The 14,007-nt window shown below is 37.6% G+C and overlaps 1 protein-coding gene across 13 annotated transcripts in view; it reads left to right on the forward strand.

The window, feature by feature from the left end:
- stxbp5l (syntaxin binding protein 5L) overlaps positions 1-14,007 on the forward strand; it is a 150,087-nt gene that overhangs the window by 71,807 nt on the left and 64,273 nt on the right. For all 13 annotated transcript variants that reach the window (XM_041259422.1, XM_041259423.1, XM_041259426.1 and 10 more), the window contains exons 3-4: positions 5,277-5,358; positions 9,542-9,642. In XM_041259422.1, coding sequence (XP_041115356.1) covers positions 5,277-5,358; positions 9,542-9,642 — 183 coding nt within the window. The remainder of the gene's footprint in view (positions 1-5,276; positions 5,359-9,541; positions 9,643-14,007) is intronic.

Below are 14,007 nucleotides of genomic sequence, written 5' to 3' on the forward strand. Positions count from 1 at the left end.
CTGTTAATAGGCATTGCCCCGCAGCTGGGTAATCGAGAGCTGTTAATAGGCATTGCCCCGCAGCTGGGTAATCGAGAGCTGTTAATAGGCATTGCCCCGCAGCTGGGTAATCGAGAGCTGTTAATAGGCATTGCCCCGCAGCTGGGTACTCGAGAGCTGTTAATAGGCATTGCCCCGCAGCTGGGTAATCGAGAGCTGTTAATAGGCATTGCCCCGCAGCTGGGTAATCGAGAGCTGTTAATAGGCATTGCCCCGCAGCTGGGTAATCGAGAGCTGTTAATAGGCATTGCCCCGCAGCTGGGTAATCGAGAGCTGTTAATAGGCATTGCCCCGCAGCTGGGTAATCGAGAGCTGTTAATAGGCGTTGCCCCGCAGCTGGGTAATCGAGAGGTGTTAATAGGCATTGCCCCGCAGCTGGGTACTCGAGAGAGCTGTTAATAGCCATTGCCCCGCAGCTGGGTAATCGAGAGCTGTTAATAGGCATTGCCCTGCAGCTGGGTAATCGAGAGGTGTTAATAGGCATTGCCCCGCAGCTGGGTAATCGAGAGCTGTTAATAGGCATTGCCCCGCAGCTGGGTAATCGAGAGCTGTTAATAGGCGTTGCCCCGCAGCTGGGTAATCGAGAGGTGTTAATAGGCATTGCCCCGCAGCTGGGTACTCGAGAGAGCTGTTAATAGCCATTGCCCCGCAGCTGGGTAATCGAGAGCTGTTAATAGGCATTGCCCCGCAGCTGGGTAATCGAGAGCTGTTAATAGGCATTGCCCCGCAGCTGGGTAATCGAGAGCTGTTAATAGGCATTGCCCCGCAGTTGGGTACTCGAGAGCTGTTAATAGGCGTTGCCCCGCAGCTGGGTACTCGAGAGCTGTTAATGGCGTTACCCCGCAGCTGGATTTCCCTCAGAGGATGGAATGGTTTCGGAAACTTGAAAGAAAGACAAAAGAGTCTGAAAACATAGAAGAGTGTTAGTTGTGGGACTAGAGCACTAAGGTAAGAGGGTCATGTCCCAGGAGGCTAGAGAAAGAGACTTCTCATCTTGAGGCAAGATGTAGCGCATGAGCTGTAAGAGAATAGTTTGGCCGGTGGTCCCTGACCATTCGAAAGAACCTGTGTATTACCAACTCCAGGCCAGGGAAGTGAGACTCACTATCCCCCCGAGGGGACCGGCAATGAGGCACGTGGCATATGAAGAACAGAGGAGAAGGAGGGAGGAGGAGGAAAAAGCTGAAGCAAGAGAGAGAGCATATGCTATGAGGGGTTTAAATAAGGATTCTAGATTGTTTGATAGGAGGGTAGGAGGAGGTGGAGCCCTGGTTACTGTCCCCCGAATTACACACAAGGGTTAACAAATATAGCGTGCAGAAGGAGATAAAATATCAGATGAATAAATTGACATGTTCTTTAATCAGATCAGTCATTCGGATCGACATAGGCTGCTAATGCTGACAATGGACTCTTTATGACGAGTGGGTGTGTTTGCACTACAAATTACTTAAATCAACATGAATTATGCATACATTCAATAATGTAAAAGACATATATTTCCTAAAGCCCATTACGGTTTTATAATTTGCTATTTTGAGTGCTGTGTTGTCTTTAAATTACTAAAAAAATTGCCTGTGTAGTTCTAAAAAAAAAAAAACCTTGCTTAACATACAATACTGCATAAGATTAATTCATTTTACATCATCATCAGTTCCTATAGGAAGTTCAAACATATTAAATAAAGTGAATAAACTATAGTTAGTTGTACGGCATCGATTCCACCAATAACTTTTAGTTTTGTTTCTGAAATTGGGTAAACAATGGAATGAATGAGGCGGAAGTGCTGGATTGTTTAATTTCCTGTCACTGATGGTGCCAGAACCTTTCTGGAAGGCATTTCAGAAATATTTATTATGGTATTAAAGGAAGTGTGTAGAGGAATCAGGGCAATATATTGCTGTATTTTGCCGAAAATGGTGCAGTGTAAATTCACTGACACACATTGTGACTAAAAGCCTTTTTCAATGTTTTAAAGCAGTGGTCCTTGCCAGATGACACCATTGTGATCACCTCAATGATTTGTTATTAATTTGAGATTGTGTTTTATGACATACACCCTGCATTCATCTGCTAAATGTTAGTAAATGTATGTTGTAGATACAAATTGTTCTAAAAAAAATCTGATTATTTATTAATCAATTACAGGTATTAAATTCTACTTCAAGATTATAGCTGTCAGGCATCTGTAAACCTAGAGCATTATCACTGAGCAGAATGAAACAAAATGGATCATTAGCACAAAACAAAGAAGCTGATATATAGCATGAGTGCAAGATTTCTGCAGCTGAATTTTACTTGTGGATCAATTGAGAGTGTTAATCTTTTTGATGTAGATATACTCAAATAGTTATGATTTATTTACTGAACCAGTTTCTAGGCTGTAAAATAGATAAAACATAATAACAACAGCAAACATAAAGTATGGTCCCAGAGTTTTGAAGCTGAATGTATTGACAGCTTAATGTGTGATAGTGGTAGCCTGGTGAAGCATATGAACAGTTTCTGGACCAACCAGCCTGAAAATTAAGAAAACAAAAGCAAAGAACATGTGGAGATTATTGCAAACAAAGCTAATTCCTCTACATGAATTGAACAGTATTCCTCACAAAGCTTCGGTAGTGATTTGATACCTGTAATGAGGAAATTACCTTTGTTGTTAGTTTAAAAAATGAAGCAAAAAGGTACCAACAATATATGAGATGTGTTTTAACATTGGCACACATTAAATGTCCTTAACCCGCACCCCAGTCTCAATTTAGAAACATGTACAAAATGCCATTCCAAAGTGCCAAATTCAGTTAAAATAAAATCAGGATTTCTCCCTGGTAAATCTCTCGAAGCCCTGTGTGCTATTGCAGCACTTTACATGTGACACACAGAATTTCTTTAACAGGCATTATCGTTTGGTCAGATGCATCTGTAGGATGTTCTATACAGAAAGTTATATGAACAAAGAATCTAATCTAAGTTGGCAGACTGTCTGAGCAGATTCAAGTGTCAAAAGACAAACCAAGGGCTTTCAGAAGATGTGTATACCACAAAATAAGTGTTGGCTGAATAAATATGTTAGCTTTACATGCTACTTTGTAGTTTACAAGTGTACTTTTGCAATAGGATGTTGTAGTTTTATTTTTGATTACACAATGTTAAATAAAATATCTAAATTATGTTCAAATTCCAAAATTCTTGGAGATGCAAAACTTTTGTCCATAGCAGTACTGTTAACTTTATTATTCTCCTTAATATGAGAATAAACTAAGTAGCTTAATTGAGCATTTGAATCCTATTAGCAAGTCATTACCATTTACAAGATTTTATAAAACACTCCTCTAAATCCAGCCCACCAGATGGAAGAATCAAGCTCTGCACTTTCTTGTAAAAATGATTACATTAACGCACAGTAAGTTCAAATCTGGATAATAAACACAGCATTTATTTATGACATAAACAGAATAAGAAAAAACTATGACATACTCAATTAAAATAAATTACATAAATAACTAGGTAAAGAAGTGAGTGGCGACTTAATTTATGTCATGATTATTCTCTCTTTGAACAGGAATCAACCAGCAATATAATCTCCCTGATTTAAAGCCCTAATTCAATAAACTGAACATGATTGCAATGTCTTATTTTTATTTTTATGGGGCCATACAGACTAAAGAAGACATCTCACCTGTAATCGTCCTGCAAGCAGACCCGTATGATGCCTGATTTCGTAATAAGTAGGATTTTGTGAGCTCTTAAGAGACAGTGATAAAATAGCCACTTGATAAACCTGCTGTTGGGAAAACAGGAAAAGAGTCTGTGATGTGCTATTTTGTTTTGCTATAATTAACAATGGGCTTTTTATTTCCTGGCATCTCATTGGCTAGTACCCTTGGCAGGGGGCTACATTAACTTTCAATAGATGACCGGGAAATAAAAAGTATCAGCATAACTGCCTTTTCACGTGGACAGATATCCCTGAGCCGCCTAATCATCAGGAATACAAATAAATAAAGCTTCTCTGCTTTTTTTGGTATTGGGAAATACCGGAACTTCCAGGGGCTCATTGTGGGCGCTCTGGTATTGCCCAATACTGCCCACCCTGTTGGTCTTATTGCTTATATATTTTTATATTACCATGTCCCAAATTAATTTTATATTTTAACTAGCCGTGACTATATTGAGTTGTGAGTTTAAACTATATTCAAAGTTAACTAAAAAGGTTAATGCTGTGTTCTTCCATCCACAGTGATCAATCTATTGAGTGTATTTTTACTGCAGTTAATTCAATACACATTTACCACAGCAATCTATCTGAATGCCTTAGCAGTGTGCTTCACTGCCGCAGAAAAAAAGAAATCACACAGAAGAAATTATATCCATAAAAGATTCTATTTACATTACATTTTGTTGGAAAACTGATTAGATAGCCACAAGGCAGCAGACTTAGTTCCCAGGTTGCAACAAGAATACATTTGTCACAGACAACATTAGCATTATAACACTCAGCTGTATGTGCCGAGGTGATCATTCATAAGGAAGGAATATGCCTGGCTTATTTGATTATCCAAGAAGGTTAACTCAGAATAACTTCTTATGTAACAAAGAATTTGAGAAAACTGTACAAAATGTTGGCTTTTTTTTTTTTTTACAAATAAATACAAAATATTTAATTGTTTAGTTTTTTCCAGATGCACACAGAACATTAAAGTACCCAACATGCAGTTTTCTCTTTATTGATTATAACAATGATTTTATCATTTTATAAGAAATCTTTCTTTATTTTTGTACTTTGGTTTGTGTCCAAATCAGGGAAACTGTTTTACATGTTCCCATGTCTGCGGTTTTAAAGGAATACTTTTAAAGTATCCTTGTAAATAAAAATTTTTTTTTCACATGGTATCTATAGCATAAGTGATATTTTCAAATAAAATCTTGCTTTTAATAAGAAGAATAAAGTGGACATGCCCATTATTTTTTCTTTTGAAGTCTTCAATTAGTTGCAGATGAATGGTTTAGATTTGAATGGGTCAATAACAAGTACCTTCTTAGATAATTAGGAGCTCATTATTTGAGGACCGGTAGCCATTTGTTAAGAGAGAATAACCAACGGATAGTTGTTCAAAACTGGTACCTTTCTTTCCCGAGAGCTCTGAGCTAGTCCAGGTTGGACTGCATAGCATTTTTAGCTAATTGTGTTCAATCCTACAGAAACTGTCAGACTCCTTGACTCTTTGCCATGACAGACTGGGCAGACCTGGCGTCGATTGCTATTGTCAGCATGACAGCGAAGCAGCTGTTCTACACCTCCAGTTTCCAATCAATGAGGTAGGAGTGCTGCTCAAATATTAAAACACATGCCTTCAATTGTTATAGACATTGAATGACCTGCATATCATAAACCCTGTTTGGTGCTACTGTCATATTTCATGACATCACACCGTTTCAGGGTTAAGGACATTTTTGTTTGTGATATGCAAATCCTTCGGTTTATAGTAACTCCAACCCTCTTTTGCAGGGAGGTATTAATCATATACAGTACATTTAAAAGAAAGCCCCCCTAGCTCTTCAAATGTCTAGATCATCATAACTTTTTAAGGTATTAAAGGACCCAGATTAAAACTAATCTAATGCTTTTATATTATATTTTAGCCAAAATGGTTTCAATATGACAATTTCTATTTCTTAAGGAAATAAACATAAAAGGTGTCAATAATGTATACAAATATAATGCTATTTTTAAAAAAAATGTAATTAATATTTTAATGGTTGGTTGAAACTAAATGACTATGTGAGGAAGGAGCTTTATTTAATATATTTTTAAAGTTAATTGACTGGAGTTAACACTTTGAAAATAAATCCCCAAGCTTGTAAAATAATCTATTTTCAAACTTGCACACCTGATGAAGATGCCTGCTTATGCAGTGTTGAAAGCTTTTGTTAATTGGTCTCATAAAATATGTGCAATGTTTTTCTTTCATTTAACTTAAAATAAATAGCATTTTTCAATAACCTTCTCCTTTTGAAACTGCTTAACTAGTATTATTAGTTTGATGAGGGGACTAATCACAGGATGTTTTGGCAACAACATTTAGTGACAGTGACAGAAGTTATCACAACATTAATTAAAATGATCTTGATAAATGTGCAATATCTATAATCAATTACAAAGTTATTATATTGTATACATGTACACTGCACATATAATTAATCTGAAAAAAACTGCCATATGTAATGATGATCTATTGAAATGTGTCACGTAGCTGCACTGGACTTGAATTCTATATAATATAAATAATCTGAACATGTAAACTTGAAGCGTCAGATGTGTCCGTCTACCCCCCCTCCAATGTGTACACGAGTAATAGCTACTGTACACCCTGGGAATACCATACACAGTCGATTTACAATGGATCGTTCATCAGCCTCATCGGATTCAAAATAATGTGTTCACCAGTTTGTAATACAAAAAGAGGATTTGGCAGGAAAGACTGCAATTGCCATTCATGTTTATTTGACAGCCTTGTAGTCATGTATCCTAGAACCACATTAACACATATCAGTTTTTCTTTTATCCATGTACTATAATCTGTCTTGACAAAAAAAAAAAACACTTAGCAACAAATACAGCAACCATGTCCAAATCATGTACCTTCTTTATCAAAAGAGAGGATGCTTTTGCCAATGGTCTAATGTGTGAAAATGCATTAACTTAAACTTCAGTGCAGCTGTCCTCTTTGAGTAGGTCAAGCAAACCAGTTTGTATGCTTTTGCTATAAACAGTATCGTTTAAGGTTATTAATGTGCTATAAAACAATATAAGTAAAGCATCTTAGTGAATCAATATTTATTTTTAATGTTACTGAAGTAGCTATTCTTTTGGGATTTAAATGTGTCAGTGGCTTTCATTTGGCTAATGGTTTAATAAGTATGATAGTTGTCTCCAGATGGAAATCCAAGTATGTCACATTTATGATGTGTCCACTGACACATTTATATATAAAGGCTTGAAAAAAATAACAACCTCTGATTGGTTAAATAACATCACATGAACGTGCTGGAAAAATAGCGTATACAGATGGCTTGAATACGAATGAGCTGCTTCACACTGTACAAATCAACACACACCACTACATTCTAAATTAAATGACAAACTGCCATTGTATTTGTTAGTTATTAAACCACTGCTACACAATGAGTGACATACCACCAATTTTCCTTAATATATCTGGGGACTGAACTCCAGAGAACTGGAACAGCACCAATCTTTCCTGTGAACACAGTTGTCCACCTGAAAAAAAGAAACGAAAAGTAAGAGCTACAGCAACTGTCAACAATATACACATAAGAGCAAATGAAATAGAAGAAAACAAAGATAACAAAAACATAAAAAACAGTGACATTGGCTGTTAATGTACCTAACTGGCTTGAAGAAAAAATAGAGATATTCATTTTAAGGAAATAAGTAGAGAAAATCTCGACAGCATTCTGAGAACATTTTATTCCAGTGCAAGACAAAAATTATTTCCTTTTTTTAATGCTGAGAGCTGGGAGAAATAGATTTTTTTTTTTAACGGTAGACATTTTAATATCTCTGTTGACAGAGAATTTAAGACCAGCAATAATGTGTTCCTGTCAGTCATGAAAACCTTCAGAATAGCTGGTAAAGACAAGGGCAAACACCACCACCCCCTTTGCCGACCTGGATTTGAAGCGCCTGCGGGAAACTGAAGGCCACTGTCGGATTGGTACGCAAGGTCTGGTTTTATCTTCAGCTTAACCTGGCACAAGGAAAATAATGTTTACAACTGGACATCAATCTGAAAGCAGTGCCAAGCTACTGGATTCCAAGACTGCAAAACGGAAAAGTTAAATTATATCCTCAAACTCACCTTGGAACCTGGCTTGAGCCTCCATCACAGTTGCTCTACTTCCTTCCTCAGTTTAATTTGAAATTCACCCCAGAGAAGCTACAGCTATGGCCAAACATTTGCACCTGAATGGCAGTGATGTTCAGGTATCCTGTGGCATTCAAACGTTGCTCCACTTTTATCAAGGGGCCCAATATGTGCCATGAAAACACACCCCACACCATCACACCACCACCACCACCAGCCTGCAATGTTGACACGCAGCATGATGGATGCATGTACTCATGTGGTTTTCTCCATACCCTTGTCCTCCCATCAGCGTGAAACAGCAGGAACCAGGATTCATCAGACAAGGCAATATTTTTCCAATCCTCCAGTGTCCAGTGTTTTTATTCCTTAGCCCAATGAAACAGCAGTTTCATTTGTTTTGCTGAAAGAAAAGGAGGAAATGTTAGGTTAGGTTAGAAATGTTAGGTCGTCGCCTGCCATACACCATTCGTGTCAAGGTACGACGAGTTGTGCATTCTTTTATGGGTCTTTCGGCACCAATGTTGTACTGGACTGTCAGTTGACTAACTGTAGCCTGTCTGTTGCTCTGCACAATTCATGTCAGCCTCCTTTGGCCTCTTTCATCAATGAACCATTTTCGACCACTGGCCTGCCGTTGGCTGGATGTTCTTTGGGTGGTGGACCATCCTTGATACACACGGAAAACTGTTGAGTGTGAAAAAGCCAGCAGCGTTGCAGTTCTTGATACACTCAAACCGGCTTGCCTGGCACCTACTAACGTACCCCGTTCAAAGGCATTTAAATCTTTTGTCTTGCCCATTTACCCTCTGAATGGCACACATACACAATCCATGTATCAATTGTGTCAAGGATTGAAAATCCTTCTTTAAACTGACTCCCCTTCATCTATACTGATTGAAGTGGATTTAACAGATTATATCAATAAGGGATCATAGCTTTCACCTGGATTTACTTCGTCAGTCTATTTCATGGAAAGAGCAGGTGTTCCTAATGTTTTGTACACTCAGTATTTGTAAATCCATATATATATATATATATATGGATTTACAAATAAAGGTTGAATAAGTGGGCTTTGACATGATGATGAAAAGCAGTAAAAGACTGAACAGTCCTGAGGATAACCGGTATCTGGTTCAACCAGGGGAACAATGGAAGAGAAGGAGTGAGCACAAGAGTAAGGAGAGTGAAGTGAAGGTATAACAATATGACCAGTCGAAGATGAGCGGAGAGGATGAGAGCGGGAATATAAGGAGACACGAGGGATTGGAGATAAGAAGGGGCAGTATGATGAATAGAGTGATATGCAAGCGCAATGGTCTTAAATTGGATGTGAGCAGATATAATATATGCCATCTCTAGCTAAAAAAACATACATTATATGCTTGAACCATTTAACTCTTAAACAATGCTTCATATTTATAGCTGAGAAGGACAACATATGTAACTCCTTTAATAGCACATGGCTCATTCACTTGAACAGGGCCAGAAACACAATTTTCTGCTCTGAGGGTATTAAGGTTATTATATGTCATGGTAACCTGATAAAGAATATAAGGACAAAGCAGACCTTCTAATCTCTTTTTCTCTTTCTCTCTTTTATTTCTCCACAGGGAGCTCTTGTCACTGCATGTGCTGATGACACTCTTCACCTCTGGAACCTGCGACAAAAACGTCCAGCAATCCTCCATTCTCTCAAATTCAACCGAGAGCGGTAAGGGATATAATTTGTCTTCCTGTTCATGTAGCACTGGTCTGTTTTTGTCTTTACTCAGGGGGAAACAACAACTGAAATGTATTTTGTTTCATGAAGCAGTGAGATGAGAGCTAATGATTTTTAGTTTAAAGATATAAAATTCTAAATATGGTGATGTGATTAAAACAGCACATCTTTTTGTATATCATTTCTGTGGAGTACCAGTGTTTTCTATATTTTAATAGATATTTATTATACAGTACCTAGCAATTAAGGGTTAAGAGGAGTTTAGAAGGGTTCTTTCACAAAAGAAAAGGAAGCCAAAAGTGTTTCCTTGGACCCATTTTTTCCAGCACACTGCAAAATCAACCACCAGCAGCCTGGTTCCCTTGTCTTCCCCAGCAGGCACGGCCAGAGCTAATACAGCCTGTGTACACCTATGTTGCTGAATTACCTTCTTTTAGTCTAGAAACACCTTGTTTCCTGCCTTGCTCCTGTATAAATCCCAACCAAACAGGCCCAGCAACTTCTAGTGTTCTGTAAGCTAACCCAAAGCGACCTGATAAAAAAAAAAAAAAAATACAAGAAAATAACTACCGCAAAAAACAGTGTATAAGTCTCACTGGTGTATAATTGCCACCCCCTGCCTTTTGGAAAAAGCCTGTAGGTTACAACAGTGTATAAGTCACTCCCTCCTTTTTAGGACCCCTAGAAAATAGACTTATACAAAGGTTTTTACAGTAAATGTAGCAAGAGCCCTTCTTGATCATCTGCAAAATGATCGGACCCAAGAGATGAAGACCAGTGGATTGGATTATTTGGCATGACCTTCATGAAGACTGCCTCCAAACCTTCTGAATCCACAACCATCTAGTTAGTCATTCAAGTTTAACCTCCTAATTTAATCAGTGATGCATGGAACTTGAATACAGAGGGCACGATTGTTGTATACCCTGACTTCATTTGTATTTGAATTTTGCATGTCATTTGTAAAGTTCCTCAGAGTAATAATTAAAGAGCACTGTTTTAATTATTGTTTTCATTTAACTCAACACTGGATAAGTGACTACAATTATAACAGTGCATCTTAATGTTGACAATCCATTTAGTTTACAAATTACTTAAACTAAATTTGGACAACTGGGAAAGACAATGTAAATTCTGAAGTCTTGAATAATGTAGCAGATCCTGGAAATTGGGTAGTTTAAAAAAATAAATAAAAAGCTTATTATGTATTTAAATAGTGTAAAAAATATTTATACCTAAAAAGACAACCCTGTGAAGCTTAGTTTTTAGAGAATTGCACTAATTTGGCCAGTGATTGTGAACAGGTGATGCAGTGCAGAAGAAATCACAAACAGTTGTAATCTGGTAGGAAACAGGGGCTTTAATTATAATCCGGTTCTGGTGATCAACAAAAGAAAAATGCTCCAGCAATACACAACAATGTGTAATGCGCGGAGCCAAACAAACAGGTTTACAGTCCCAAACAATAAACATTATCCAGCCCACAATACTAAAAGACGGTCACCAGTCCCGGGTGCGTGTAGTAGTGCTCGTGGTGGGTGATAACAGGTTATTTGGTGACAGTTCATGTAGTGCAGTTCCGGCTTGTGCTGGCCCATAAGTGACAGCTCTGGAATGTGTTTAGCCATCTAGTGATATAATAAACAAGACAATTACTAACACTCAAAACAAACAAACACGCACAAATATTCCTCGGCAGTTTCTACTGCAGCTCTCAGTCCTTCCAGGTTTGTGTATACAACCCAAGCAAAGGAAAAGATTAGCGTTTCTCTGGCCCCTTTTATTCTACCCTGCTTTATCCCTTGGTAAACTATTACAGCTGCATCTATAGCTTGGAGCTGCTACCTCGTTTACCTTCCGGGTTCCTGAAACAGAGTTTCGTTTCCATTCAGGCTGACCGACTTCCAACCTCGGAAAGGAACTGTCAGGCCAGCCCTTCCAGATACTTTTCCTTTTGCTATTTAGCACCCTGTGGCAAAGTGCCCCGCCCCTGTGTATATTTTGTGTTGTATGTTGTGTGTTAATGTTGGTGTATAGTCATTGGTACACGGGATATAAACAGGTCTGTGTAACACGAGTGTTTAAAATGTATTTTGTATTTAGGCACAAGGATTGCACAGCACTTCACGTGCAAATAAAATGTAATAATATGTGAGCACAGGGAACTGCACTTTATTAATTCACGTGCAGATGTACCAGGACTCCAATTGAATGATTGAATAGCAATCGAGTCTCGGTACAGCTGCATAAAAGCAGCATGTTTTCACTCACTCGGGGTTGTGTGCTCGGTGAGTGGAGAACGAGATTGGAGATGGAGGTAATAATAATAATAATAATAATAATAATAATAATAATAATAATAATAATAATAATAATAATAATAATAGTTAAAATAGAAGTTCAGCGTGTTTTGTCTGTATAGTCAGTTTTGTTTGTCTTTTTGTTTTGGCTGTGAGTGCCTTATCCTGTGTTTTGTTTGTCTAACAGTCTTTTATTTTATGTTGGTCTGTTCATTATTAAATGCTGAGTGAAACCATTTGCTCAGATTCACCAAACTCCACCTCTGTTGTTTATTTCCTGGTTCCTGTTTCTGGTCTGACGTCCCCCACTCCAGCTGTCTTTGTGACATACCCTCACAGGTCGAGAGGGAGATTTACAACCAGAACTCATTGTATTTCTGTCACAAGAATGTAAAAGTATTTCTAAATGCATAAGATACTGGTATATAAGGTCCTATCCTGTCTCCCACCACTCTATTTAAAGGCCATTTTTTTGTACAGAATATTCAGAGGACTTCTTGGCTACCTCCAGAGACCCCCACTGCAGTAGTTATTATCCAAGATGATTAAACAGTAATTCCAAAGCTAAGGGTTCAGTGCTTTCCCCAATCATTCTTCTAATCAGACATTAAGTTAACTTTCTTAATATAATTACTTAAAAGTTTTCTTTGACATAGGAGAACATATAGAGAGGGGGCAATATCAAACATCATGTATGCATGTAAGATGACAGGCTATCAAGAATCAATTTGGTGTACAGATTCTTATTTAATGTCATGACCTATGTATTATTCAGGAGAAGGAGATATATCTTATAATGATGTCAGTTGCTTTTGTAACAATGTGAATGAGCCAGAAAACAATCCTTTTAAAAAAGGTTATACCCCTAGACATGTTACAGTAAATACATTCTAGCATTAAACAAGCATAGAAATACGGCTTTAGAAACATCAATCTGAAAAGGGCACTCCATGTAAATGAATCAGCCCCTTCACAAAATGTACAGCAAATTTTACATTACACAAGAACTTTGGAGTATAGTTCTGTTTAATTTATCTTTTTTTCTCTTCAGTTTGCTGTGGTTCCCAAGTAACCATTATTACTTCATGTCAGCCTTAATTTGAGAAGCTGTACATTATTTATGTTGGTCCATGTGGAAGTGGCTGAGGTTGATACAACAGCAGCAGGCACCAGTGCTTATGTGCATACACTGCATCACACACTGTGCCACTGTTGTGACGCATTACTTTTTACATCATTATAATCTGCATGCAGACAATTAGGTTGGTAATTTTTGTACTTAACTGTGGTATTAGCCGAGGGCAACAACTGTATTAAAAACTATATTACAGATGCAATTTCATTAGCAGAGTACAAATTACGTTTCTGTGTTATAAAACATCATTAAAATGTGATGCTCAGAGTCATCTATGCACATTGTATTTATAGACATAAAAATAAAGCACTAAAATAAAATATCTGTTATATACAGAGGCTTGAAAAACCACCCATGGCTAACAATTCAGCAGCTATGTGTATTATGTACATACGTCAGTTCCAGTTTGCAAGACCCTACTCTTGAGGTACAACTCAATTAATGTACAAACACATAGACATCTCGGTAAACTATAAAATTAGTTTATGTCCTTCCAGTTGCTTGAGGTTAATCCAATTTCCAGAGGGAATGAATCTCTTATCAATACTTTACTCTTAATTAAATTCACCAATCGCTATTATCCTAAAACCATCAAGTCTTAAGTGCTGTGTGCAGTAACAGATAAGAGGTACACTGGTTTTCCGATAAAAATGTATGTCAGGTTCTTAGGGTACAATATTAATCCTAAACAGAATTCTTTGGATTTAATTTGATGGTTTTAAAATGATATACAATAGTGCTTTATATTTAACCTTCAAGTTTGATTAGTTATTCTTTCTGTCCTGTTTGAATTAATCCTTTTTAAGAAGACAGAGGATTACCTGTGAGTAGTATGGAGGCTTGATGGTCCAGTGGTGTGTTGCTATCAGAAGGTTCCCTGTTCAAATCCCAATTCAGCCACTACCTCACTGTGTATGACCT

The sequence above is a fragment of the Polyodon spathula genome, chromosome 9, assembly GCF_017654505.1.
Source record: "Polyodon spathula isolate WHYD16114869_AA chromosome 9, ASM1765450v1, whole genome shotgun sequence".
NCBI classification, from domain to species: domain Eukaryota; kingdom Metazoa; phylum Chordata; class Actinopteri; order Acipenseriformes; family Polyodontidae; genus Polyodon; species Polyodon spathula.